The 26,690-nt window shown below is 43.0% G+C and overlaps 1 protein-coding gene and 1 long non-coding RNA gene across 11 annotated transcripts in view; one reads left to right on the forward strand and one right to left on the reverse strand.

Moving 5' to 3' along the window:
* Positions 1–2,927: 2,927 nt before the first annotated feature.
* LOC119021212 (band 4.1-like protein 1) overlaps positions 2,928–26,690 on the reverse strand; it is an 82,241-nt gene continuing 58,478 nt past the window's right edge. Inside the window, exons 9-26 of one of the 10 annotated variants that reach the window (XM_037101333.1) lie at positions 26,451–26,538; positions 26,200–26,352; positions 24,361–24,458; positions 22,452–22,627; positions 22,060–22,286; positions 21,593–21,628; positions 20,890–20,934; positions 18,416–18,565; positions 16,806–16,892; positions 15,109–16,524; positions 12,225–12,275; positions 10,635–10,994; positions 10,009–10,137; positions 6,794–6,853; positions 6,261–6,356; positions 5,860–5,940; positions 5,624–5,740; positions 2,928–5,120 (exon numbers count right to left, since the gene is read on the reverse strand). In XM_037101333.1, the coding sequence (XP_036957228.1) occupies positions 5,115–5,120; positions 5,624–5,740; positions 5,860–5,940; positions 6,261–6,356; positions 6,794–6,853; positions 10,009–10,137; positions 10,635–10,994; positions 12,225–12,275; positions 15,109–16,524; positions 16,806–16,892; positions 18,416–18,565; positions 20,890–20,934; positions 21,593–21,628; positions 22,060–22,286; positions 22,452–22,627; positions 24,361–24,458; positions 26,200–26,352; positions 26,451–26,538 (3,376 nt within the window). In that variant the 3' untranslated portion in view covers positions 2,928–5,114. Of the gene's footprint in view, positions 5,121–5,623; positions 5,741–5,859; positions 5,941–6,260; positions 6,357–6,793; positions 6,854–10,008; positions 10,138–10,634; positions 10,995–12,224; positions 12,276–15,108; positions 16,525–16,805; positions 16,893–18,415; positions 18,566–20,889; positions 20,935–21,592; positions 21,629–22,059; positions 22,290–22,451; positions 22,628–24,360; positions 24,459–26,199; positions 26,353–26,450; positions 26,539–26,690 lie in introns of all 10 variants that reach the window. The other 9 variants (XM_037101332.1, XM_037101338.1, XM_037101334.1 and 6 more) reach the window with 9 other exon arrangements.
* Positions 7,337–8,865, forward strand: LOC119021213. Its single transcript, XR_005075503.1, has 2 exons — positions 7,337–8,014; positions 8,349–8,865. It is a non-coding gene; the product is annotated as an uncharacterized LOC119021213 (long non-coding RNA).

Consider the following 26,690-nt stretch of genomic DNA (forward strand, 5'->3'; position numbering starts at 1 on the left):
CTGACATATAGGAGCGTTTGGTATTTGTACAACTGAACTGAATGACATGATATATCTGGATTCACCAGTTAAGGGGGCTGGATACATCTTTCTATGTGGATGAAGTGGCATCTAGTGGTGTGTTACAGATTGCAACCAACTGAACAGTCTCCTCTCAACATCCCATTCGATGGCTGCTACAAATGCCAACGGCCATCTCTATAGTCAGTGTGTGGTTTGTCCGTCCTGGGATACCGTAGAAACAAAGCTGATGGGAGAGGACCTGCTCCATCTTCAGATATAAAAGGCTCATTCTAAGGTAATGAGGGGGAAAAAAACACAAAGTGTCTTAGTTTCAGCTTGATGACACACAAATGACAACATGATTGTTCAAATGATATTTGATTTCTGCTAATAAGTCCCCCTAAATCCTACACACTGGGCCTTTAAAAAGGCCTTTAAAAGTGTGTTCTAGTCATTTAATGACGATGTCAAGATTAAAGCAGTGGAGCCTAATCATCCTCACTTTCAGTCCTTAATACAGGTCAAACTCCAAAAACACTAGATTTCCTATAATGCAGCACAATTGCGCCTCCTAATTTCACTCTTCGTGCCAAGTAAACGACCACATCTTTCAAACTCCACGTCTAAAATTTGTAACAAAAGATTTCTTGTAAAGAAATAGTTGTCTCAAGACCCATGACACATGACTGTGACCTCATCAGGGATTATGTTTTTCATGATCTGCTTTCAGGGGGTTTGTAGTACTACTTATTTCTTGTAAACTCATGACTTATAAAGTCTGTGCAAGTACTTCTTTAAAGAATAGAGGCGAAAACGTGATATCTCAGCAAAACTTGAAGGAATCCCTTTATAATTTGGCTCAAACATCCATCAGGATGAAAATGATCTGATTAGATTTCGGCCTTAAAAAGTCAAGATCACCGTGACCTCACAAAACACGTTCCTGGCCATAACTCAAGAATCCAATTGCCAACTTTGACCAAATATCACACAAATGTCTAATAGGATAAAATGACGAGGTGACGACATTTCACATCCAAAAGGTCGAAAGTCAGTCTCTCTCTGACACAGTGTTCTGCAAGAAAACTTTTCTGGCCATTATTTAACACCATAACTCAGGAGCAGCAGGCGTGACTTTATTTCAGATATGTCACTAGTCTTGAGTGCTCATCTTTGAACTCCTGATCGTGGGGCTGTCCTGTGCTGCTGGGTTGAAAATGTGTGTTAAGCATCCCAAATGATAGAATTTGTAGTTAAGAACCAGTTTTATTGGCTGATCATGTGAACACAGACAGGGAAATTAGTTTCTATATCGATTAATCGCGGTAGTCTAACGCAAGCTGATCGATTTTGCTGATATTGATCTTGAGGTGATTGTTGTTGCATGTGCTCTCTATCAGTCCTCTGTCCTGTGAGATAGTCTCAGAGTGAAGACAGACTGCTTCAATTTTGTAATTATTTCCCTTACGCCATCAAATACACTTTATATGTTTTTAATAATTCCATCAGTCTTCACTTTATACTGTACATCAAATGAGTCTGGACTGACATGGATGTAAACTGCAACTTGAAGGGTTGGCAGAGGGAAAGGCAGTAATTTGTCAGGACATTCATCTAATAACACATACATCTGGGATTTCCTATAAATGTATGTGCCAAGTCCTTTAATATGTAGAGCGAAGCGTGTTGGCAGCAGAAAATACACTAGGTGGCACTAAGAATACACCAATAAAGTCAGTCTGCGCCTCAGTCACTGTACATGTGTTGAAATTGGCCACAAGATGGCGACACACAACAAAGCCAGTTTCCTTTTGCTTCACTACAATAATGCCATCAACATATTGTTAAAACAAGCATTCATTTCATATGATGAATAATTGATGTATGCTTGTATGAAATCCCTCTCCCCAGTTCCCACAATCAGACACAGTGTTTTGAATCATACTGAGACATTTATTTATGCATGTATGTTTTCCATTTAGACTGAATGCAAATACAGCAAATACACACCACCAAGCACTAGGGGAATGTAGAGCAACAGGCAGTGGAGAATTGAAGGTGGAGGCTAAACAGCAGAGCGGTTCGATGCTCTTCGCCGGGAAAACAAAGCTCATATCCATATTCTGTACGGTGCTGGTTTTTCTACATTAATGGGGCCAATAAATGTCTTCATCTTGCTGAGGACCAGCGGTCCGGATTCAGAAAGGCTTCCTTGTCACTGCACTCAATGTCACATTCTTTACAAGACACTAATTCACTTTCATGACAGCCCCTCCTCACCTTGGACTCAGAGGAGAGGTCGTCTCTACATCTGCCTGGCGGTGATTAACAGCACTTTCAGCCGAGCTCCTGCGCCCGCTATCTCCGAACATAAGGCACCCATTCGTGGGACATTTCTGTCGCACTGCCGTCCTTCAGATCATCATCTCTTGACCCCTAAAACACGTCCCTGCCCCTTTTGATCTCTACATAGTTTACAGGATAACACACAGGAGTATGGTTATTTATAAATAAATAAAGGCCCTCCATCCTTCAACTCACCACGTCGCCCACAGTACACGACTCCTCTCCCGATGCCTACAGTTGTTTCTCTTCCATCAGTAGTGTGTCCACTTCTAAAGCGAAGACAGGTCATTTTTCCCGACATGGTTTACAGTATATGTGTGTTATCACTGCAAGCCAGTGCCTTCACAACAGTCCAGTGTCATATGACCAGAAAAAAAATAAAAAAAAAAAAAAGAAAGAAAGAAAAAAAAACAGCAAAATAGAACATACACGTAATCAGTTGTTTCCTCGGACACATTAACAGCAGGTCGACAGGTTCAAGTCAAGGGGATGGGAGGGTTAAGACGATAAGGGCGACAAAGCCATGGTCACAAGTGTTGGAAAAGCTCCTTTGAGTATCACTTACTCTGTGTTATAGGTTTTGGTTACGCTTCGGTACGCATGAGAGTTCACAGTTTTCTCCCTTTAGAGGACATCGAGGATAAGAATAATGGCTGCTTATTGCAAATCTCACAAGCAGTGCGCTCCACTGCTCCGGTTAACATTAGCACGACGTGAACAATGACGGCAACACGGCTAACATGGGTCAGGCTCCACCAGAGGGATTCTCATGTATGATAAGTGATGCATAGTATAGTATTAAAGGTCATCCAGGATATATGTTAGGTGACAGCCAGCAGGTTCTGTGGGGTAAGTGGTGCTTCACGTGTGTCACACTCTCGAGTCTCGGCTTTGTCAGTACGGGGAACGGGGAGGAAAAAGCACAGGCCTCACATTCACCACTCCTATAAATACAATTACAAACTCATACACCATAACTTAAAAGAGTTAAATCCAACAGAAAACAAAAAAGTACCCATGCTAATCTTGGCGTTTTGAACCTTGCAGGTCGTGTGATCGAATGACTGTGTGTAATGTTTAAAGTAAGGAGCCCACAGAACACACATTTTTAATGGCTCACAACTTGACTGATTTGGTTAAGCACCAAACCAAGACAAAGTTAGAGACAAGTTAGTGAAAAGCAGAGAATTAAGCAGCGTATTGGACATTTATGTTAACCAGGGGCCATACAGGTAAATACACAACTGTTTACTAATAAGTCTGCCATCATAATATGTCAAGCTTGATGCGCTGGCCCCAATTGGTCAGAAAATAAATGGTACCAGGTGCAGAAAAAAAGGATATGATGCTCCAACACAATGTGGCGATTTGAGTTTCTAGATTTGGGCGATTTCTCTCCGATTTGCTTTGTAAGATCTCACACTTGACGACCGCAACGTCCAAAACCACAAGACTAACACATCAACTCTGTTTTATGAAGGAAGTCAGCAAAATCAAGTAAGAAAAGTTCCGAACACATATCACATTTCTGAAACGTATTAGATAAAACATTATTTATATTAAAATTTCTCTAAAAATCCTATGACTGTGCCCAAAACGTGACCAGCATTTCTGTGACTAGATGGCGAGTTGACACCAAAAATGAAAACGGCAACAGTGAGCTGGGCAAATGGGAGGACAGTGAAGTTTCTATGTTGTGTTGAGTCCCAGATGGTCACTGAAGTCTCACGCGATGGTCCTTGTGCAGAAGAGTCCATCAAAATCACTGTGTTTCCACCACTCACCGGTCCAGTGTGTGTTTTTGTTTTCTAACAGTTTCTCCGTAGGTGCTCAGTCCCATCGCCTCAGAGCTTCTCATGGGTTTCAAATGTTGACATGTCAGTAAATTTGTTTTGTTTTTTTTTTCTTTTCATTCCCTCGGCTATTTTGTAATTGAATCATGCAGATTATAATCATCTGATATTATACATATTTCATAAACAAGCGAACACTAAACATAAATTAGACCCTCTATAGATAAAAATGTAAAAAGCTAATAAGACAGCTGCTGATTATACTGAAGGTGTCACAGCCAGGAGGTGGCAACAACGAGCAAAAGGCTGCCTCGCGCCTCTTGGCACCAACCTCCCTATCCCACCCCCTCCGCCACCAGCAATGTCCTGATCCTTCCACATGACCTTCCCCTGCTCTTATATCTTATGCATTACATATGTGACAGTAGCACAGGGCAGATATTAAAGTTAGGGGACTTTTTTTTAAGGGAGCAACCATTGGCATCGGGTGGCTTGGGTTGAAAACGCATTGATTCAAATGACCCTCAGGGTACAAAGGAGACAAAATGTATCCAATTAAATAAAATGCAAGTAAAGTTTCATATAAATGACTTTAACAGAGGTCAATTCAAATAGTAACAAATGCTAACGGCTTTCACTTTCAATCTTACATCATTACACTTGATTAAACCAAGTGTTCAATCATCCAATCCAAGTTTCCTGTTCCATAAGGAAGTGGAGGGCTGGGGACAGGCCGGGATATAACGGGAGGCCGGTTCGAGTCAGAGGCTGAGTCACAGTTGGTTTGTCTAAAGGGACAGGAGTGGAGGTCTACTGCTTCGCAGAACGCAGTCTGTTCTCGTGTCAGGTGTGTATACAGGCGGGGTAGAATGTCCTCATGTCCGGTTGGTGGCGTACTGCAGGACAGGGCAAGAGACACACAGCTGGAGGATCCTCTCCTGTCCCCCCCGTCTCAGGAGCCACCATGACGGATCAGGACTGCAACGACAAAACAGAGATCTATCATCACATATGAACAGCACATATCTACATAGAGGCAAGACAGGCAGAGTAAGGTCAGGTCATTTTGCTTCTCTGTTTTCCTTTGCCATTTTGTATCTCTTGGTGGTCTTTTCAAGTCTTTGTGATTGTAACTCTGTGTGGTCGCGACGAGTCCTTGTAGTCATTTTTATCTTTTCGTTGATGCTTCAAGTCTGTTTTGATCCTCTTAGTGATTCTTTTGAATCTCGTAGTTCTGTTATATTTCTTAGTTGTTGCTTCAAGTCTTTAAAGTCGTTTATATATGATTTGGATCTCCACGCAGTTGCTTTATTGACAGTCAAGACAAGAAATGTTAACTGTCCCTCTAAACAGCACATCTGACCCTGGGACCCGTGCTTTCCCCTTGTGCCCAGTATGTCTGTTCAGCAATCAATCCATGCACAGGGAAGTGGAGCCTTCCAGAAGCTTGCACTCGGATCACATCTTCACCAGTCACATACCTGTGCTTTCTGCTGCAGCTCCTCAGTGGGAGACTCTGTTTCCCTGATAACCACTGCTTTTGTCACCAACATGTCGGGGTGCTGCTGCTTGGCCTCTTGGATCGCCATGGCGAGGGCCTGGGGACATGAGGCGCCAACACTTAGTCATTAAATTGTCATATTGACTCTGTATGCCCTTCAACTTACTGAACATGCAGTGTGTTGCATTGTTTTGTTTTTTTTATAATCCTCCTTACCTGATGTTGGTCCACATCGTCGTCTCCTGTGATGATAATCCTTTTCTCGATCCTGGTCTCCGAGTAGCCTCCCTTCACAGTCTGCAGAATGTAGAAAAATGAATGAATGACAAAAAGAGCAACCAAATTGTTTTATCATATTTGTATCTCCATCATTCTTGCATTGAAAACTCATTGCAGTGTTTCTGTACCAGTTGTACAGAAACATTAAATCAAATCCCTATTGTTTTACACTGTCTAACTCATAACAGAGCAGCAGAGATGTGCCACTGAAAACAAGGGAAAGTATAATGAGATCGTGAGACCACGATGTTTATCATACAGATGTTTACCAGGAGATACATATTATGTGATTCCAAGCTCCATTCCAACTGTAACCATGGGTACAGATGAGGTGTTACCTTGGTGACTTGAGTTGTGGTTGCTGAGGTGACGTTCTCAGCGGTGATGGTCAGCGGGGACACAACAGACTCCCTCGCCTGGGTGCCAGCTTTTACCTACAGCACAGGACGTAAAAGAAGAGTTATACACACATGGAGGGACACACTGTGGGCGCACACACACACGCACACACACACATATAACCTGAATCTGCTCTGGGTGGCAAACTCATTTTGTTCTCAAATGTTGACATTAAACTTTCATGATTTAATCATAATTAGGTATTTTTATATAAATCATTTCAGGCTCTTATTGAATGCAGACCACAAACAAACAGCTAGGGTGGGGCAATGGGGGATGGATAGAGAAATCGGTTATTCCAGACCCTGACACGTCCTTGTTGAACCTTTTTTTTCCATTTTAACACTAACCAGGAGGATATGAAATAAAAGGTCGAGGCAACAAAAGAAGACAGCGACAGTGGAGTTCCTTAACGTCAGCGCCACACGCACACAGGCTTTCACACCGATGTTGCTTCTGTGCAGATACTTACAGGGGAGCCATTTTCTTTGAGGGCAGCAGGAGCCTCCTGCTGGCTGACGACTCCATAGTTCTGAAGGAGAGAGAGAACGGGAGAGTCATTATTTATTTCCTAATATGTACTAATTCAAGCTACATCAAATAAATGCAGTGGGTGAGCATACAAAGGAGCATTACATCAACCAGCATATTAGAAATAAGTCATTAGTAATGAGGGAGTCACAGAGAGTGATACATAGAGTAAAAACAGCATTCATTTATTTATTGAAGCTTTCGATCCATTTTTGTGTATAAGAACATGGAGAAAAGCTTCAATGACGTCATCATTAGCTGAACTGACTGTGGCACAAATCATATTACAGGCAGCTAGTATATAAAAATCTCAACATATCTCAACAATGTGTGTGACGTTGGCTGTCAATCAAACCGTGACTTTGGAAAAAAATCACTTCAGAGCCACTTAAACCTCTGTCTGTCTGTCTCCCCTCCACTTTAAGTCTACTTTAGTTTGCTACTTTGATGGAACTCAGTACAGGCGGTATAAACCTCTATCACAGCAGACATTCTGACATGCCATAGCAAGAAAATGATAAGGCGCATGTAAAACCTTAACATCTCCCTGTATTATTACTGTATTATACAGACAGCAGTGCATTTGGCTGTTAGAATTCCAGGGCCCTGGTGTAGATCTTTCCAAAGCTAATGTCAGCTTGTCAGTGCTGGGAAAGCACGGGCGTAATTGATGTTATTGCGTTTGGCTGAGATAGTTCCAGGGTGTCGGTATGGCGCGCGCTGGCTCGCTGTCTTGGCTCGCCGAGGCACTTAAAGGAACCGAGCCATCGTTAACTAAATTAGCTTCACCTGTGCTTCTCAAGTCTGCTGTGACAAAGGTCTGCGGCTCCTGCTGGCTCATCGACAGGGCTCACTGGAGCACTCGCTAATGTCATTAGTTACACCTGTGGTGAAAAGTCACATTGTCTGCTGTGGAGAGAGGGGGTCCATGGAGCCACATCAAACAAACATCAGCAGGCGATCTGCAGCGGGCTGTTTGCTTCCTGCGTTCTGGGGCTTTTCTGATAAAAGCCACTGAAAAGGGTTTTAAATGATATACATTAAAATAATCTGACTGGTAAAACATGAAATATAAACAGATACAATAGTTTTCTAGCATAACCCTAACTTACTATTCATACCGGACCCAGCAGAACTCCTGAGTGTACTGAAGTCTGCAGAGGTGTGTTCTCTTTTAGCAGAGGGAGATTGTGTTATTTCATTATTCAGTCTCACTGTGTGAGACAACTCTGGCTGATAGAAGGCTAGAACAGCTAGAATTACATCCAAATGTACTACTCTGGTGTAATGTCATTGGCAGGTCTCACATGCATTAACATTAAAGTGTCACACAATGCAGAGACTTTAAGAATATGATAATTTCTTATGAACCAACTGTTGAGCTGTCAAAGGGTTTGTATTGTCCATCTTTAACAGCCATGACTGACAGCTTAACTGTTAACAGCATGTGCGTACTTGAACTGTTTATCAAGCTGAACAAATTCCTTTCTCTACAGTCTGCTGGAAATGCTACTCAGATTCAGAGGCTGCCACTGACACACAGTCAGCTGACATCAGGCCTGTGTGACAGACAGTGCGAGGCGCCCCCTGCTGGCCGACACTGCTGCTGCTCCAGATCTTTGTCTGCCTGTCGATGACGTCGTCCTCCTTTTTGCTGCAGACACACACACACACACACACACACACACACACACACAGATGCACATCGAGACGGAGCGCTGTGTCTTCCTCCACTGACATCTTAGAAAATTCGGCTCAGCACTGATGTGGCACTTCAAAGCCTCCCTCTCTACATCATTGCCCAAGTTCATCCACACCATTAGCTCAATGGCTAAAGAGCCCAGCGATGATTACATTTTAATAAGGCACCTGTTGGACAGCCAGCCAGCACTCAAATCTTCGCCTCGGGAGATGAATGGCGTTCCCACCTGCTTTCATCATCCGCATTAATACGCTGTCAATACTTTAATCACTCCATAATGATGCTATTATGTCACCCCTGTCAGGGGAATATGGCCCTCATGGCACTGAGGCCCCAAGTAGATGCTCCCTTCCCCTAATGAAGATTGGCTCCAGAGCTCTGCACAAGTTTAAAATTCTTCACAGCAGAACCGAGTCTGTGATATTTTTCTCACTCGCCCCTTTCTGCAAATACTGGAACTTAAAATGTATCACCATTGTGTAAAATATTCAATGGAAAAAGGAAAAAGAGCAAAAGAAAAATGTCTCAACATATTAAAGAAATAGCTGGACATTTTGTCACATACTCTTATAATTGCCGAGAGTCAGACAAGTAGATTGATATCATTCTCAAGGCTGTACAGCAATTGCAAGCATTAGGAGGTGAGGCTTCACCGTACCAATACTGGGGCCACATTGGCGCAATGACGAGCAGTAGCATTATGCAGCATCTACGTGTATACTGTGTTTCCACCAGCAACTTGTTGTCTTAGCTTAGCGCAAAGACTAGAAACACAGGTAAACAACCTGGCTCAGTCAGCGCCGCCAATGTTCCCTAATTTACATGTTTGTTCTTCTTTAATTAATCCACACAGAAAAACAGACGTGTTAAAACGACTTCCACTGTGGAGGTTGCATAGCAACCAATGGAGACCTTGCACCCAGCACATAACCTCCTGTAAAACCATTACATGCTGTTTTTACACATTGGTTTTTGGACATGTTGAAAAAATTAAATAAGTAAGATGCAACTTAATAAGTCTGTTTGAAAAGTGCTGGGCGGATTTTGTTACATGCAGGCAGAACAACACCAGCAGATTCCAAGTTTTCAGCTTTTATTCAAAGCTCACAGGCTGCTGGCGGTAACTTCATATTGAACAGATACGAGCACGATATTGATCTCATCTGATTCTCAGCCAGAGAGACAATATTTTCCAAAATGTCAAGCAGTTGCTTAAAATATGTTGGGTCTGAATAAAACTATGAAGTACGTAAATACTACAGTTTACTATAATATTGTTTGGAGAAGACTTTACTGTAAGTTAAACTGTCGCTCGCTGACATAAACTTTGGAGCCATTGTTGATTACTCACAAAAAATAAAAGATTTTCTAACCTAACAGCAGCAGAGGTGTGAGTTAACAGCAACATTTTGTAAATGACAGTAAAGCAAGGTTTGTCCACATCGCTTATTCACCTGCGGCGAGACATTCATGATGTTGGGGTGGACCTCTGATCCATTCGTATGTGACTCCGTCTTGGATTCGGACCTCTTCAACATATGCGCCATGCTCACAGCACTGGGGTCTTTCTTTGCCACGGGAGGCTGTGAGAAACACACAAACAATAAAGTCAACCATGGTCAAGCAGTTTCCTCACATCAAGGAACACTTAGAGATAAAGCGGCAGACACTTCAGATGAAAGCATTCGAGCTCTGTTGACTTAAAGGCACAAACCCTGCAATACATTTTTTTTTTTTCCTTCAGTTAGATGAAAACATGCAAATGATGATGCAACAGCAGGGGAATTCAAAGAAACACTGACGCAACCAACAAAAATAAAATGGTGAAGAATTCATAAATTAATACATCAAAGAGAATAAAATATGTAGAATTTCAAACAAAGTCAAACATGAACAAAATGTAAGTAAATCCAAACAATGGGAAATGGTACAAAAATAAAAAAAATTAAAAAAAAACACACAAATAAAATAAAATGTAAACACTGCGTAGCCAGGTAGTTATGGCAGGTAGTCCAGCCAGGCGGGGTGAATCCAGTGGGTGATGATGAAGATGAAGTTTGATGAAGACTGATTCATCTACCTCACGATGTGTTGCCTCCTCAGGGAGCTTCTCCTCGATGGGAGACTTGTCCCGGGAGCCCATCAGACGGGCGGAGTAGAATCTGGAGGTCTCCTCAAAGTCCTCCCGACCAACCTCAGGCTGCCGCTCCCTCTCTCCCAGCTCAGACATCCCCTTCGAGAAGTCCTCTGCACCGGAGTGGAGGTCCATGAGGACGGTGAAGTCGACCTCAGCCTCCAGGCTGGACGTGGAGCTGACCGTCATGCTGGAGCACTTGCGCTCGATGCCCAGGTGCGTTTCCCTCATGCAGGCCACCGTGTCCCGCTCCTGCTCCTCCTCTGAGGTTATGTTCGGCTGGGGCCTCCTGTCCCCGAGCTCCTTCTGGGGCGGGTACAGACACACGATCACCACTCTAAGGTTACTTAACTGCAGACGGATGGGTGATGACGATGGCATGGAATGGTAGGGAAGTATCACCCCCGTGTTGGAGGGTTGCATGTGTGCAGGGTTTCATGGAGGATCAAAAATTCAAAGCTATGACACATGCAACGCAACCTGAGTATACAGCTGAAAATGATCGGGCATGCATCAACAGAATGAAGAACGAAGAACTGCAACAGTGGAACTGGAATCTACAAAGGCCAACTACATGCATACAGGTCAAAACTAAATTAAGACTGAAATCTGATTTTTTTTTTTTACATCCATTTTGCTATTGGTATGCTATTTTGCCTTTATTATTCCAGAGCAGCTAAATCTCATGAGGGGAAATGAACACCCAAATGTTAAATCCTGCTACTGCTAACTAGCAAACTGAGTCAGGGTGGACAGCTGCTGAATCACGTTTGTTCACTGAAAGTAAATTTAATACATCTAACTTCACATATTAATAATAGCCTAGACACATTTAATAAAGACTATACATAAATAGTATTCATTTAAAATAAAATGTATTTACTTAAATGTAAGGAAAAAGAACATGTTTGTCGAAACTGAGCATTTGTTTGTTTGAGACTGCTTATTCAAAAAAAATGTTGTCATTCTATTGTAAAGATTTTGAAAAAGTCTGTAAAAGGCGGTTATATCAGTTTCCAAGTTAACCTTATCGTGAACTTTATAACTTCTGAAGTCACGATTGCACAGATTTCTACATAAAACAATGCATCAAAAAAGAGAATGTCTGAGCCACACCCATGATACCACCTGTGACTAGGGTTCAGCATCGACATATATCTGTTTTAATCTGTTTTAAGGTTTCTTAAGCCAAAAAGCCAAGGGAGCCATTAACTTCCAATGAAGCTCAGCCAAATTAAAGTAATGCCACTCACATTAATTAGGCACGTACATTCGCTTATCACAGCAAAAACATCACAATGTCAGCAATAGTCAAGCACAGGGGGTTCTGTTTACAGCACATAGATTCAATTCAAACTCTGACCATGGTGATGGATGAGGACATCTGAGCGGCCGGCAAAAACTAACACACTTCATCATTTTTATATACGAGGAGAAAGTGGCGCAGTAAGTGAGGAGGCATGCAGCTTTACCCACGAGGGGTGCAGAGGTGATGTGTAGAGCATATGACGGTGGGTTTAAATACAAATGAATAACCTTGAAATCAGCAAACGGCTCTTCGTAAATGGCAGGAGTGGAGACGGGCTCCTGCAGGGGGAAGCAGAGAGCATGTGAAGGTTAGTACAAGCTGAGGTGGTCGGGAGGACTACACAGCACACACGCTGAAATCAAACCAGCAGAGCTTGACTGGAGCCTGAACCTATGAGCTCAGTGTGTTCTGAGCGCACAATATTTCACTCCAAACCTAAACTGGGATGCTGGTGTAGCGCTCAATCAGACTGAATATAGCCACATGTTTCAAAGCAGTTCAGTGTCTTTTAGATAGGGGGTGTAACGGTACATGTATTTATCCCGCAGTGTCACAGTGCGGACAAACACAGCCTGCTCAGTCCGTCACACTATAGTACAGTGTAACCGTTCTGATTCACACTCCAACCCAGAAGGTGGCGGTAATGCAACAAAAAGCAGTTTTCTGACCTCAGTTACAGGAGACATCATGAAAATGTCCAGGGAGTAGTAGCAGTAGTAGTAGTATACATGAAATTAGTAGAAAATGGCAGAACTCAAAATTGTTAGCTTCTATCACTGGCATTCATAAAAACAACCAAACAAAACCACATCTGTGCACATTTTAAAGGAGACATGCTCATATTATTCACAATCCTATTTTGTGTTACTACTAGAAGAGGTTTGAACTGTATGAAGCTTAGCTCCTGTCTCTTTAAAGACAACAGAGCAGCTGTGCTAAATCAATTCTCATGTGCGCAAACTAGCCGTGAGGCATAAATCATGTAAATGTGTGAGCCCGTGATGTAGCGTGATGTCACGGAGGCGTGGAATTTAAGGCGGAAATACTGAGGAGGCGTTCTCAGGGGCAGGTGTGTTCTGTGGGAGAGAGGTGAAGACCTTTTTAACTTTCAAGATTTTGTACACGCAACGAGAACATCTGTGGATCACAGACTGAATGGAAAAAAGTGAAAAAAAGAATAATAGGACTCTTTTAAGACGACATAAGCAGAAGAAGATAATGACACGATATGACCAGATGGAGAAGAAGACACCGTGACTAACTATGGGCTACGGCAAGTTGAACTGATGACATTTTTTTTATGGGGGCTGTAACGGCACTTGGTGGAACAAACTGTAACTTGCAATACTCTATGTTGACAATAAAAGAAAAGAAAACTGTATGCAGATTGTTTTTTTTATTGCTTTTTCCCATTCTACAGAACTCGTATTGAACCGTCACCCCAAAAACCGAGTACTGTCCCGTACTGTGACTCCTGCGTACTGTTACACCCCGACTTTTAAATGACTCAAACCCAGGTTTAGGTGAGAAATTCAGCCAGACCCAATCTAACCTGCTGGGTCTATCCAGATCCAGTCAGGTCCAAATGGATTCAGGCACAAATTTCAAGCCCAACTCTACAGTAACATAGCAAACAGCGATACAGGTCAGAAAAGAGGTGAGCTTACTGCAACGAAAACATCGACAGCCGAGTTCATTTGTTAGAATTAGCGGTGGCAGGGCAGGAGAATAATGCAGTTTTTATAGTGAGCAGGTTTTCAGCGTAGCTGCAGCCACTCTTTGACCAAAAAAACGAAGGAAGTGTTGCAACATTACGCACCTTGAATTTCAAGAAGGGCGTATTCAAATGCTGTCGAATGATATTGTTAAATGTCCAATAAAAGGTGTAAGGGGTGCGTTTCAAATCCTGTCGGAGTGACTGTGCGAGTGGGTCCACATGTTTGGAGGAGCGCCTAATGTTTTCCCTACAGCCTCCCCCCTCCTCCCGAGTTCAATCTGATCTCGATATGATTGTCACTCGCCAGTGAGAGCTACGCAACACCTCTTCTCATGCCTATTTAATCCAATATATGAAAGAGCTTGACTCAGATGAAAAGGTGGGAAATGATGAAAGCTGTCATGTCTATTCACTTCCAATTCCTTTCATTCCAGTGCCAAACGCGTGCAAGCTCCTAATGATACCAACAGTGAAATGAAAGCAGCAAATCTGACTGTGTCAGGCACTGAGCTGTGGTGTCTGGCTGCTCGCTGCCTGCTGGGGCTTCACAGTTAGAGGAACCAATGGGTTTATAACACCGCTTAGCTTCCTATCCAGGTGGGGTAGAGGCAGATTTATGATTTATTATCACCAATCCGAAAGGATCAAGGGGTGTTTTGAAAATTCTTTTGAAGTGAGTCAGTTTGATGTAGTTTCTCAATCAGAAACCAATTCTGTACTCCATTTAGCTCCAATTTGGGGCAATGATGGCTGTCTGTAACATCAAGTAATGGATGGAAGTACTTCTCACCCTTTGCTTCTCCAATGAGTGATTTAATCTCTAACATTAGCATGCAATAAATCATTTGTTTTGCATTTCCAGTTTGAAAATGGCACAGAGATGTGCAAAAAAAGAACTCATCAGAGCAATGATGACATGTAAGCCCTTCTTTCCGTGCAATCCTCTGACGGAGAACAACGTGAGCTGGGAAGAAATTTAAGGCTCACAAGTTCCAGAAGGCGAAGACAAACCAACCAACCAAAACATGAGATATTGATTCTGTCTTATTTTAAATTTCACAGCCAGTGGTGAAGTGTACAGATTTGCCAGACAGTGTGGTGCATGTTGAGGGCAATGGGAGGGAGATAAATTGGGTTGCCTTTTGGGGAAATGTCCAAACTTTCTGATTGTTTTTTGTTTTGTTTTGTTTTGTTTTTTTATTTTTTTTATTGCCACAAGACGGAGCAGAAGTATCGCTCCGCCTGCTCTTCACACAGGCACGAACAGGTAAGATGGATGAGTGTTTCAAGTCACTGAAAACGTAGAAAAAAAGAAAAATGGCGTGCGAGTCTGTCAGAAGCTCATGCGATGCTGTTTTCCCAATGACTGAATAGCAGATGCCAAGCAGAGTTACCGAGTGTCTCTTCTTGGCTGCGTCCAGGCTCGGCTCCCTGCCGACATTTCGGCTGTTCCGCAGCATTAGCCCAGACTCCCTGACCTTCTGTGTTTTTACTGGTGGGGCTGGGGGAGCCATTTTGGGAAGCCCTGAAATCTTTGAGCCGAACAACTGACTCTCCATAGGTCCTCTGCCTGACTGATAGCTATCATCCGGATGTTCTGATTTGGCGATACCCTCCGGATCTGCTGCGAATGCTGGATGGAAGGTAGAGACGTCAGTCCAGTTGAGGTCTGAGGGTCCCTCTGGAGAGCCGACCGACCAGCGGTATTCTCTTCTGAGGACCCGTGTGGGCTCGTCCTGGCCTGACCTGTCTCTTTCGTCCCTACACGCTACGCTCTTTGATCGCTCTGGCTTGAGAGGAACAATCCTGGTGATTTCCGACTGGTAGCTGCTGCCCGACAGCCGGTGGAAAGACGTCCTCTGACCTCTGTCTCCGATGAAACCCTCGATATCTTCTGCCCCAGAACTACTGATCTTCCTCTCATGTGTCCTGACCTGTCGCAGCTTCACCTCTGCTAGCTCTTTGTTGTCAATGAGGCCCTTCCCTCGCACCATCTTCACACCCTCCCCTTTAACACCTGCTAATGAACTATTGTGTTCTATCTTTCCCGGTCCGTTCACTGAGCCTAAATCGATATCTGGCCCAACCTGACTCACTTTTGTCTTTACCTGCTCTGTTCCTGGAGTGGAGCCCTCCCTGCTTTCTCCTATTGATATATCCTCCTGTTTGTTGTCTTTATAGCCCCTGACAGACTGATCCTTTGCTAATCCCTGATCATCTTTCATCATCTCCACTGAGGACAAGTCACAATGATTTCCCGTTGCTGAGGTTTTTTCTGGACTGTTGTCCGAATCTGAGCCGTCATTTTCGTCTCCAGTAGAATCGCTGTCTCCTTTTCTGTAGATGAGCTCAGCAGGCATCCCCAGGTTTAAGCTCTGGGGTCTCCTCTTTTTCCTTGGTTTAGAAGCTGTACGTTCTTTCATCTGGCACGAGCCCAGGGCCACATCACTGTTTGCCTCAGGGTCTGAGGCTTTCGATGGTTTACCTTGAGATTTGTCTTGAAACAAGTCTGCATTCTCAGATAATTGAATCACAAAACGACTTTTGCCAGCTGGCCGAGGCTCAGAGCATACATCTGCCTCTCTGGACGATTTTGCTGATGGAAATTCATCAATATGGCTTTTCATTTCTTTCCTGTCATACCCTGTTACCTCTTTATGTATCATCTTGGCAATGTCTATCTCTTTTTCCAGCTCCTTTTTCTCCCACGAGGAATCCGATGTGAGAGATTTGTTCTCCTCTTCTGCCTTCCAGTCATGGTCCTGTTGATACGTTTCTTGCTTTTCAATCAATACCCACTCCTCAGAGCCCTACATGTTGGTATAGATTAAACACAGTTAGACATGCCAAGCACACCTTCTATAAATAATGAAATCTACTCAGTGATTTGGAGCACAGAAAAAGGGAACAAGTTTTGGCAAACATGCATTTGCATTGGGGGATTTTATAGTTAAATATTTGGGAGTATTTTCTTGAATACACAGACATGTGAGTAATAATAACGCACAGCAGGCAGTGCATTACACCAGACCACATAATGCTATAATTAGTAAACTGTATCATGAAAGAGAAAGAGTGAGAGATGTGCAACCTCAGGTGAAGTCACCAGAGTCTTCTGGACGAAACCCTCAACAGACAGGCTGTTAACAGGGTCCTTTCCAACTGCTCGGCCAACCAACTGCCTCGACACGAGGCAGAGGAGAGAGTTTAAGAGGGAAGGAAAAAAGAAGAAGAAGAAAAGAAGAGGAATCTTTATTTCATGTATACATACAGACATACAGCATAGAGAAACTGGTTATCTGCATTTAATCCATCTAAGGTGCAATGGGGATGCCGACCTACAGAGCTGAGGTAACCATCTCTAGATCACAGCCAGCGCCTTCGGTAAGGGTGCTTACTGGACAATTAACTGAATATACATGTTTTGAATAACAGCTATCGGAGCTCGGACTTGAAATGAGGAGTAAATTAATGAGCGGCGGAATAAACTATTTCATGCAAAAGGGAGAAAATGTGACAGGCAGAAGGAATCAGTGCAGCTGACTTATTCTGTCGAAACTTCTTTAATGAACTTCTAGCAATCCCTTGTACCTGACAGCCACTGAATCCACATAACCAAATCAGCAGACATTTGCAATGCAAATGTATTTTCTGTGACTACATCAAAGAGTCAAGTTCGACCGAATCTCTTGGAAACAGTGAAGAGCACAGAGACTCTCCCAGCCCTCAACTGTCAGTCAAACACAATAACATCCGTTATCCGTTATCCCCTCCACCGTCCTACCCTCGCTGTCATTTTACCTGGAATGAGACACAGAGCGGATTACATTTTCTGCAGCGGGCGTTTGACATTCTATGGGCATAATCTGATCATCCCAGGAAGCAGACGAGAGATTGTCAGCAGACAACTTGTGCACAGGCAAAGACAGAGGCATCCTATCTGAACAGTACTATCTCAGTGCTCTATCTTTGAAAGCCTAATTACCAAAATGTGATCAAAGCTTGAGTGCTTTCGTGATCCAGCATAAAGGAAACTGTGTCACTGTTAGGCAATCGGGTGGGGGGGGGATAACTGATAATTATTTCTCAAGTGCCTCACATTGAGTAAATCCTCAAAAAACATCTTGAAACTAATCTCATCAAGATGCTTCCCTCTGTGCTACTTGTCAGTCATCTTCAAGTACCTTTGAGATATTGTCAGAATTATTCCGGTGCACCAGAGAGAGGCAGGATGCACTTCATTATAAACCTCTTAAAATAAACCGCACATTTTTATGTTTGTTCCTTCGAGCAGAAGCGCCTCTGCACAGGAGATATATACTTGAACCGCCTGAAGGAAGGAAATTAAAGAACCATAACTACCTTCGCTAATAACGCTCATTTGCTTTTTTGTTTTACAGTCATACCGGTACAGCATATCTTCAGGCTTGTGTTATTATTTGAACAAAATGAAAAGAGCAGACAAAACAATTTACCAAACAAGCGCTTCCATGTGACAGAACATGGCCTGTTTGGTCTCGAGTCAAGCAGCAAAAAGAGGAATCCAGCGTGACAGCGACATGTCAGACTGGAATATCAATACCCTTTAATGGAATGTCAATCATCGGAGGTCGCTGGATTTGAGATATTGACCAAAGTGGACATCAGGCCCCACAAATCTCCCCACCGACACCCCCCCCACCAGCAAGAGCTCCTACTCACAGCCTTCTTCTCTGGTGTGCCTGTCGGGGAGGTGGCCGACAGACGCTTCTCGCGGTTCATCAGCTTGCTGTTGGGCTCCCTCAGGGTTCTCTTCAGCTCATTGATGCTGGCCTGGTGCTTCAGCAGGAAGTCCTGCGACTTATCCAGAAACTTGAGGAGAATGTGCAGAAGGTGAGAGACAGGGGAGAGAAGGGAGAAATGCATTAGCAGGACGTCAACACCCCTCTCAGCAGCAGCAGTACCCACATCAACACATCTGATATACATGGCTAAATGGGATGGGAGACAATACGACCGATGCGCAGGAGAAGATGGGATGTGAAGTGCTTACAATTACTTTAACTAGAGAATATGCTGGTGTTTTACTTCCCTTTGTCAAAGCAAATGGAGAGAAATGACATTTAGGATGCTACTGAAGCTGGCAGAAAACAAAAGCAATTATACTGATGACTGAACGAGTTCTTTTAGACACAAACAAACACTACAATCACGGCACTCACAGCAAAGTAGACGATGAAGAAACAAGTGTGTAAAGACTATTAACCTTTTTGGATAATTATAATGTGTGTTTATTTTGTTTGTGTTTAGTGAATGGTGACAGTCGCTGGTGGAAAGTAGCACGAATCTGCCATTTTCTGCTGAAACTTAAAGGGTAATTGTCCACATTAAAGAGTGATCAGGGGTCTTGGGGAGTTCTACTGCATATGTGACAGAAGTTGTATGAAGCCTTTTGTGGTTCCAGAAGGAGCTGCATGGAATCTGATGATTTGCCTCCAGTGATGTCATCAGTAGAATGCAAATTTTTTTTACATACTTTACAGGTGAAAGGATAGGTTCAATAATGTTCACATTCAGGTGCTCTGTACACTGCAAACAGCTTTTGCTTACTGCAATCATTCCCCGTGTTCATACTGGCCATTAAGAGACCCTTTCCTAATATATCCTACCTCATTGTGAGTGATGAGGGACAAAATATTTTGTCCTCTATGTAAAAATGTATTCCAAAGTTTATCCGAAGTAAATGCAAGGCTTTCCTTCAACATTACCGTCTTTTTAGAGCAAATTCCTTGTTTGTTTCACAGTCTCTTCACTGCAGCTCAACAAGTCCAGAAAACAGAGAGATGAGCTTATACTTGAGACTCTTACTTTGGAAGACACCCGCTGGATTTGTCTTCATCAGAGTGCTAAAGCCTAAAATTAACTTGAGATAATCTTAAGAATATGTTTTGGCATAAAACCATAAAACCGCCCATCTCTACTATCAGAAGCAAATTATGAAGGGATTTCTTCACAGCCTGTATGATCACGAGGAGTGATTAAAGCAAAAAAAAAAAAAAAAAAACTGTTTCGGTTTTTATAAGATTTATTATAAATCAGATGAAAAAATGTAAATGTCTCCTCTCAGATTTTACATTGAAAATAATTGCTAAAAATCCAAAAAGTGTGTAGTTGGAAGACCTTATAAAGTATGTGTGAGTTGTGAGCAGTTCCACCAAACATTTGGAGACTTTTAGTCTCTAAAATTGATGATTTACTTAAGATAAAGTTGGCCAGTAATGTCAGAGTATCAGATGTTTCCAAAGATAGCTACTCAGGTTGATCTGGTTCAGGCTGAATAACGCTGGACTACCTGACGGTCTTACAAATTGTCTTAGTTAGAGGAGGAACAATGCAGTCAACCATTCAATTCACTAGCAATTTCTTTTACTGCATAGTTATTCCTCTGTTGCCATAAAATATGCATTCTTGATTTTTATTCTAGTTTTACAGTGAAATAATAACTTAATAATCTTGTCTCACAGGCAGATTCCTAATTGCTAAAAAATTAAAGAGAGGATGAAATTTAAAAAAAAGTCGCATTAAATGAAGTGCAAATGTCTGAACTCATTTGAACTACCATTCTCCATCAGATCGGCTGGCCATAAACTCCAGTTGTTGTAGCAGGTGTGGTGAATACTGATGTTCAGTTCATTTTGCACCTTCTAATGGCCGCACGAATGCCAATGCAGGCGACGGAAAGAGACAACCAGATTCACACTGAACGCCTCTCAGTCCAAGAGACTACTTTTGTATTCTATACATTTCATCTAATACTTTTAGCTGATAATACTTTCAATACGTTTACCAAGTGGGGAGTTTGACTTTGACTTGTGAGTCTTGAGACTTGAGTTTTTTTAGATTGTATTCAACTTTCACTTGAGGAAAGGATCTGAGTGAGTCCCACGGAGCACAATGTTCCAAAATAGTGAGGAAATGCACTGATGTTAAAGCACTTAGGGCAGGAGAAGGGCTCACGTCTATCTATAACACAGCTACAACCCAATGTTTTAAATCTCTACGACATAGAAAAATGTAAAAATAAATGTCCTTCGATCCAAGATGGCGGCTGCAGGCAAACCTCAATCTGCAAAAACCCCAAAAGACTAGCAGCGCACACGACAAGAAGCACACGGGCCGAAGACAGGAACCTGTACCTCCTGTTTGTGCCGAGGAGTGGCCTCCTGGTCCAACTGAGAGAGCTGAGTTGGGGCAGGAGAATGGGCGAGCACAAGAGGGGTTCAGAGGTGAAGAGTGCAGGGTCAGAGAGTGCAGGAACAAGGTTGGGTGCAGAGACAGGGTGGGAGAAGGTAAGTCAGTCAGAGGACAGGCAGGCAGACAGACTGGAGGGCTACATTTGGCCACTTGTTACCATGCCAAGACAACTTTGGAAATTACTCAAAAGCACATCCCAGTAGACATTTTGGAGTTTAATAGATCCTGGTTTGGCACGTGAATACACCAGAAATGGGGAAGTGGAGGTTTTCAAAGCATAGTTGCTGTTACCAAATGTGAAGTCAAGACAGAATGATCCCTCTTAGGTCAGTTCAGACTGGTTTCCAAAGCGTTTTGAGCGTATCGTCGTATCGTGCACAGCTGACATTTGTCACCATCTTACCAATCACTGTCTGTCAAATGTTTGCTGGGATGCTATGACAAATATGACACAACCTTGGCAGCAGCTCTTGCTTGCAATGCAGCACAGTGTTTTCTCTGATAACAGAATTACTGTCGCAGTTTGACAGCGGAAGACAGGCAGAAACAATGACATACAATTAAACAGATATACTTGAAATAACAATGGATGGATAAAGACAAGTATACAGACAGACAGAGACCAAATCACCAGACACCAAATACCTCCTGTTTACTGTCAACTGGTGACCCAGCCTCCTCCTTAACGCCAGCAAGAGTTAAAAAAAAAAAAAAAAGAAAAAAGCATGTTAGCAACAGAGGGCTAGGCTCAAGTGTGCACTTCTTAGCATAATGAGAAAGGGTTAAATACTGTAAAGCTGTCGGAGGGATTTATGAGCAGTGCGGTGTTAGCATATAAGCCAGAGTGAATACGAGTGAAAGGAGAAGAGTTAGTAAATGCTAAATCCACTGAAGCCACCACAGCGTTACACCTCGACTGGATAAGCCTGAATTGACTTGAGGAGCTTGTGCTGCACCCACGTACGTCAGCAGCCCTGCAGTCCATACCTTCATCCTGCACCAAGACCGAGGCGCCTTCATGACGACTAAAGCTCTTTACATTTGAACCTCACATGAGAAAACCAACCCTATCACAGTGGAAGCTCATCGAAAATTCAGGAAATCTTCGCTACCATGATCTCCTTCTTTCTGCTCGGCGTGACGTTGCCGTCATAGTCTTTGTCCTGCTCGTTCTGGTCCTCCTCTCGGTCCTTCTCCTCCTCGTCCTGCTCCGTACTGGGCTCCAGCTCTGTCTCCTGCTCGTCCATAGAGGGGCTGTGGAGGCGACGCTGTTCACTGACGCTGCGGTGGGACAGGCCGTCGTGGTTCTCACACATGGCCGATACTGGCCGCGAGAACTCTGCTGGTAACAAGAGTTGAAACTTTACAAGAGGCAGCTCAGACTTTAGCCCAAAGATTTGACATTTTGGGAAATATTCTCAGGGTTATTTGACACCTGTAGTCCAGTTCATTCCACACCAAGGAGGAAAAAAGTGCACAGTGAAGGAACTATTGTGGCACTCACCTCCATCCAAGCTCCTGGACAACAGGTACCTCTTGCTCGTGGAACGCTCAAAGTGTGGAGCGGGCCGGTCTATCAGAGCGCTGGCCTGTCTGGTTTGAGCCTGCGTCCTTCCACTGTATCGAAACTTTGAGCCCATCACTAAGAAGCCCTTTGGAGGAGGCTCCGGAGACACCAGCCTGCGAAAACAAAAACAGCCATCGGTGAACATTCCTGACCACATACTGTACCTTGTAACAAAACACAGCAAGGCATGGATGTTCTGTTCTGATGCAGCCGTGGTCATCGGGTAGCAAAGTGCTTCACCGCCATTCATTTTCAGGATGGAGCCGCAGGCAGTTTGAGAAAGTGCCCTCCGTCAAAAATTCACATAGGGATTCTAATATTGTCAATATTCTTTTAATAACACAGAACTATTTATCATTGGAATGCCGTGCTCTGTTATAACATAAGGGTGAACAAATTATGTGGCTGTGACAGAGGGAGCTCTTCAGAGGAGACAGAATTAAACTTTTAGCATCTGAAATAAATATCTTTTTAGACGGCTTCGATGGAGCGCAGGCTGCTTCACTCAAAACAATTTCGCTTCATGAATCTGGAGAGCGTGTTTGTGTGTGACCTTTTGGATGTGTCGAACGCAGGATAATTATTCCTGTCGGCATGTCTCAAGATTTCAACCGTCACTGAAGTCAGTCTTCTGTGCCCTGTCGTCGATGCGCAGAGCTCTCTTAATAGAGGTACACTTAACGTTTCTGCTGTGGGGGGTTCACTGCAGCTAATGTTGTATTTTCCTAATTAATGTTGTATCATAGCTCTGACCCGCAGATTATCTACACATCTAAATGTGCTCCGTGTATCACTACAGCAATAATATAACAGCAATAGCAAACTTTGATTGCAGTTGATTGAAGATTTAATCAATAGTGCTTTGGCCTATACTTGGTGCTTTACATTGTCATCACACAGCCGCATCGTACAGTGCAGAGCAGCTATAGTTGTCTCTATATATATATCTCTATATTTAAAAGTATCAGTTTTTTTTAGGTGTGCCTTCATTAAAGGTGGCTAAAATACATCTTGCTGTCGGTGCTGTTTAGCAGCACCATGCTCTGCTTCACTGGCGCTGCTTCTTTACACTGGGGGAGACCTGACAGTCATGTACTGCAGGTTACACACTGACTAGGGATAAGTACCTCATACAACCCCTCATCAAAAGACCTGAACTATCACTTTAACATGATTTATGGATGAGTTAAAATTAAGAATGATTTGATTTGATGATTTTTTTTTTTCGCCTGGTGCCTTGAATCATAACCAGGCCAGTCCTTTTTCACCTGTGAAAATATCTCTGAAACAGATGGCAATCAGTTCCAGGTGGACTATCACTTTTTTTTACAAAGGCTCATCTCTGGGGAAACCCTCATAGCTGAAATCTGCATCTGTCACTATTAAATTTTTCATGATTCATTGGATATCATCAGGATAATGTTGCCCCTGCTGGTATCCTGCTTATTAATGCACAAAAAGCTTCTGTCATACACATTAAATATCCTCCTTCTTTCTATGTGAGCGCACAAGCTGAAAGTTCAAACTGATCCTCTGCTCAGAGTTGGATCTTCTTGTTCTGCTTATGTCTGTGCCTTTTGCATGCTAACTACATAGCGAGCTTTACTAGTCGTACTTGAATGTAGGAATTCTTTGTATCTGCACACTCCATATAAAGGCGTATCGGTATTCAGTGAAGCCAAGGTGGCCATGAAAGTAATATGAGCTGCAGAGCGACTGTATGTTTTACAAAGCACTGTATAATGAACTGTGTGTGGTGCATCCGATAAAGTTGTACACCTGGAAATGTTCTGTTTGTATTGATCGGACAGGAACCTTCCAACCATGAGACCGGATCAATTCTCACCGGAAGAAGGTGTGATGCTCGATGCAGACCTTCCACAGCTTCTTGGCAGCTCTGTGATTCGGGAGCTTAAAGCCGATTGTACTTTCAAACTGCTCGTACTGGAGGAGAGAGAGGGGAGAGACAGAGAGAAATGTGAGCAAAGTTGTTGGGGATACAAAACTAAGTGTCCTTACTTTGTTTTGCTGAAGGGAAACTCAGTACTTCTGCATAGACTGAAGTTCAAGGCAGTCTAATACATTCATGAAAAATTCAGTAAATCCACTGCATCTCTGAGCCCCCATCAAGGAAGAGGTCGTTACTTTGTGCTAGCATATATACACTACTCCATAAGCGAAAACATGGATTTTGCTGACTGGACAGGAAGGAGCAGATGAAGGCAGGGGAAGGATTCAATTCAATGTTCAGACAGCGGGAGCAAAAGTGAAGAAAACTATTTCACGGCTCTATATTTACACTCTTTATCCCTCTGCTCTGGCTGTGGATGCAGCTGCAGCAGCTCTGTTAAAGGGGCTCTTTATTTGGCTCAACCACAGGCTCACTGTGTGGCTCTGTCACTTGACTGGGTCTGGCCCAGACAGCCTGTCACACTGAAGCTCAGTATGGAGGATAAGCTGCAGCGCTGCACAACACAATGAGGCAGGCCAAAATATAGTCCCTGACCATGCAGAGGAGCAAAACTGGAGGTAAAAAGCAAAGGATCTTACAGCCAACCGCTCGACTCAAGTGACCACACAGTCACTCCTGCCACGGCTTTTTAGAGTGACAGCTGTGACTGAACATCATCATTACTGCACTCACAATCTGAGAGCATGGCTTGATGGTATAGTTTGACATTTAAGGAAATTGGCTTACTTGCTTTTTACAGAAAATTAGATGAGACAATCAATGACATTCTCATGCCTGTATGCTAAACACTGTATGTAGCTGGTGCCCGGAGATGGTTGGTTTAGCTGAAGCATAGATATTGGAAGCAGGGCGAAACAGCTTGCCTGGCTCCATTCAAATGTAAAAGATAGAATGTGTTGATTAGGGATTTTAAGAGGTGCTGGTATGCTGGCTAATTTACGGTATTGGGAAAAGGCTATCCGATTAATAATTCTGACAATATGAAGCAAAAATTGCTTTCACTGTTTTAAAAAGTCGAGTATGTACAAACTCTGATAAAGTTGCACCTTGAAAGTTGGTTTGCAAACCAAAGTATCATATTTTCTCACTAAATCTCTAAATCTTAGCCTGTCTTACCCCCAGATGTACATAAACTGTAGATTATACACTTATTTTTAAAATCAAAAGAAAATTATCTGTTATCTAATTAGCATTGGCCGTGAGAAGCAGGTACCTTTCCGTTACCTTCCATATTGTGCATCTGGGGGTCTTTTTTTATGATAAGCTAGGCTAACTGGCTGCTAACTGAACTGCAATCTTCATGCATAGCTCAAACGGACTGACATGAGAGTAGCATCTAATTCTGCCCAAGACAGTGTGTTAATCAAAAACTGTTCCTTTGAAGGTGTAATCTGCTGATTTAATATTACATTTTAATAGAAGTAGGGAACTTGTGAATGAAACCAGCAGCAGAGGCTCAAATATCTTTACTTTACATCCTAGTATGGGTTAAGCTCCAAAAAAAACTGGAGCCATTACATTTCACACAATGCAACTTGAATAGAATGTTGATGTTAAAATCCCTGGCTGGTTAATACCAAGTCAGTTTCGGCTTAACATACACAAATTATCACAAAGGCTTTCTGGTATGAATTTGCAATCTTACATCTACTATAAAATGTACAAAGTGTGCCCCAGAGTGCCCCTTTAATTATCCCTGACCATGCTGCATACCTCTCCAGGTCGTATCTTGATGTAGAAGTTGCTCCTCTTATAGGAGATCTTGAGGATCTTTGGCCAGGCAAAGCGGTTGATCCTCAGCCTATCGCGGTAAATCAGCAGGCCGTTGGCACAGACACCCAGCATTATGTCAATCCCTTCAGAATCCTGCAGCCAAGGAGGGACGGTAAAAAGGCAGGAATTACTGAAGAGCAACACTGTGTGCATCCTTGAAGCCCACTTTCATGCAAATTAAAACAGCCAACCTTAGCGTGATGGAGGTCTACCCCGTACATGGACAGTTTCTTCGCATTCTCCAAGAAGTTAATTTCAGCCTCTGCTGGAGTCATCCCCCTGTGGGCAGAGGAGCAGTTATATCTGTAACCAACAACAACAGGCCTTCTTAAATAATGAAATCCTAATCTTGCACAGAGGGGGCTGAATTATCTTAGTAATGTCCATGATATCTTCAGCTCTAATTTTCTCCCATCCATCCCCCGAAGCAT

This window comes from Acanthopagrus latus, chromosome 6 (assembly GCF_904848185.1).
Source record: "Acanthopagrus latus isolate v.2019 chromosome 6, fAcaLat1.1, whole genome shotgun sequence".
Lineage (NCBI taxonomy): Eukaryota > Metazoa > Chordata > Actinopteri > Spariformes > Sparidae > Acanthopagrus > Acanthopagrus latus.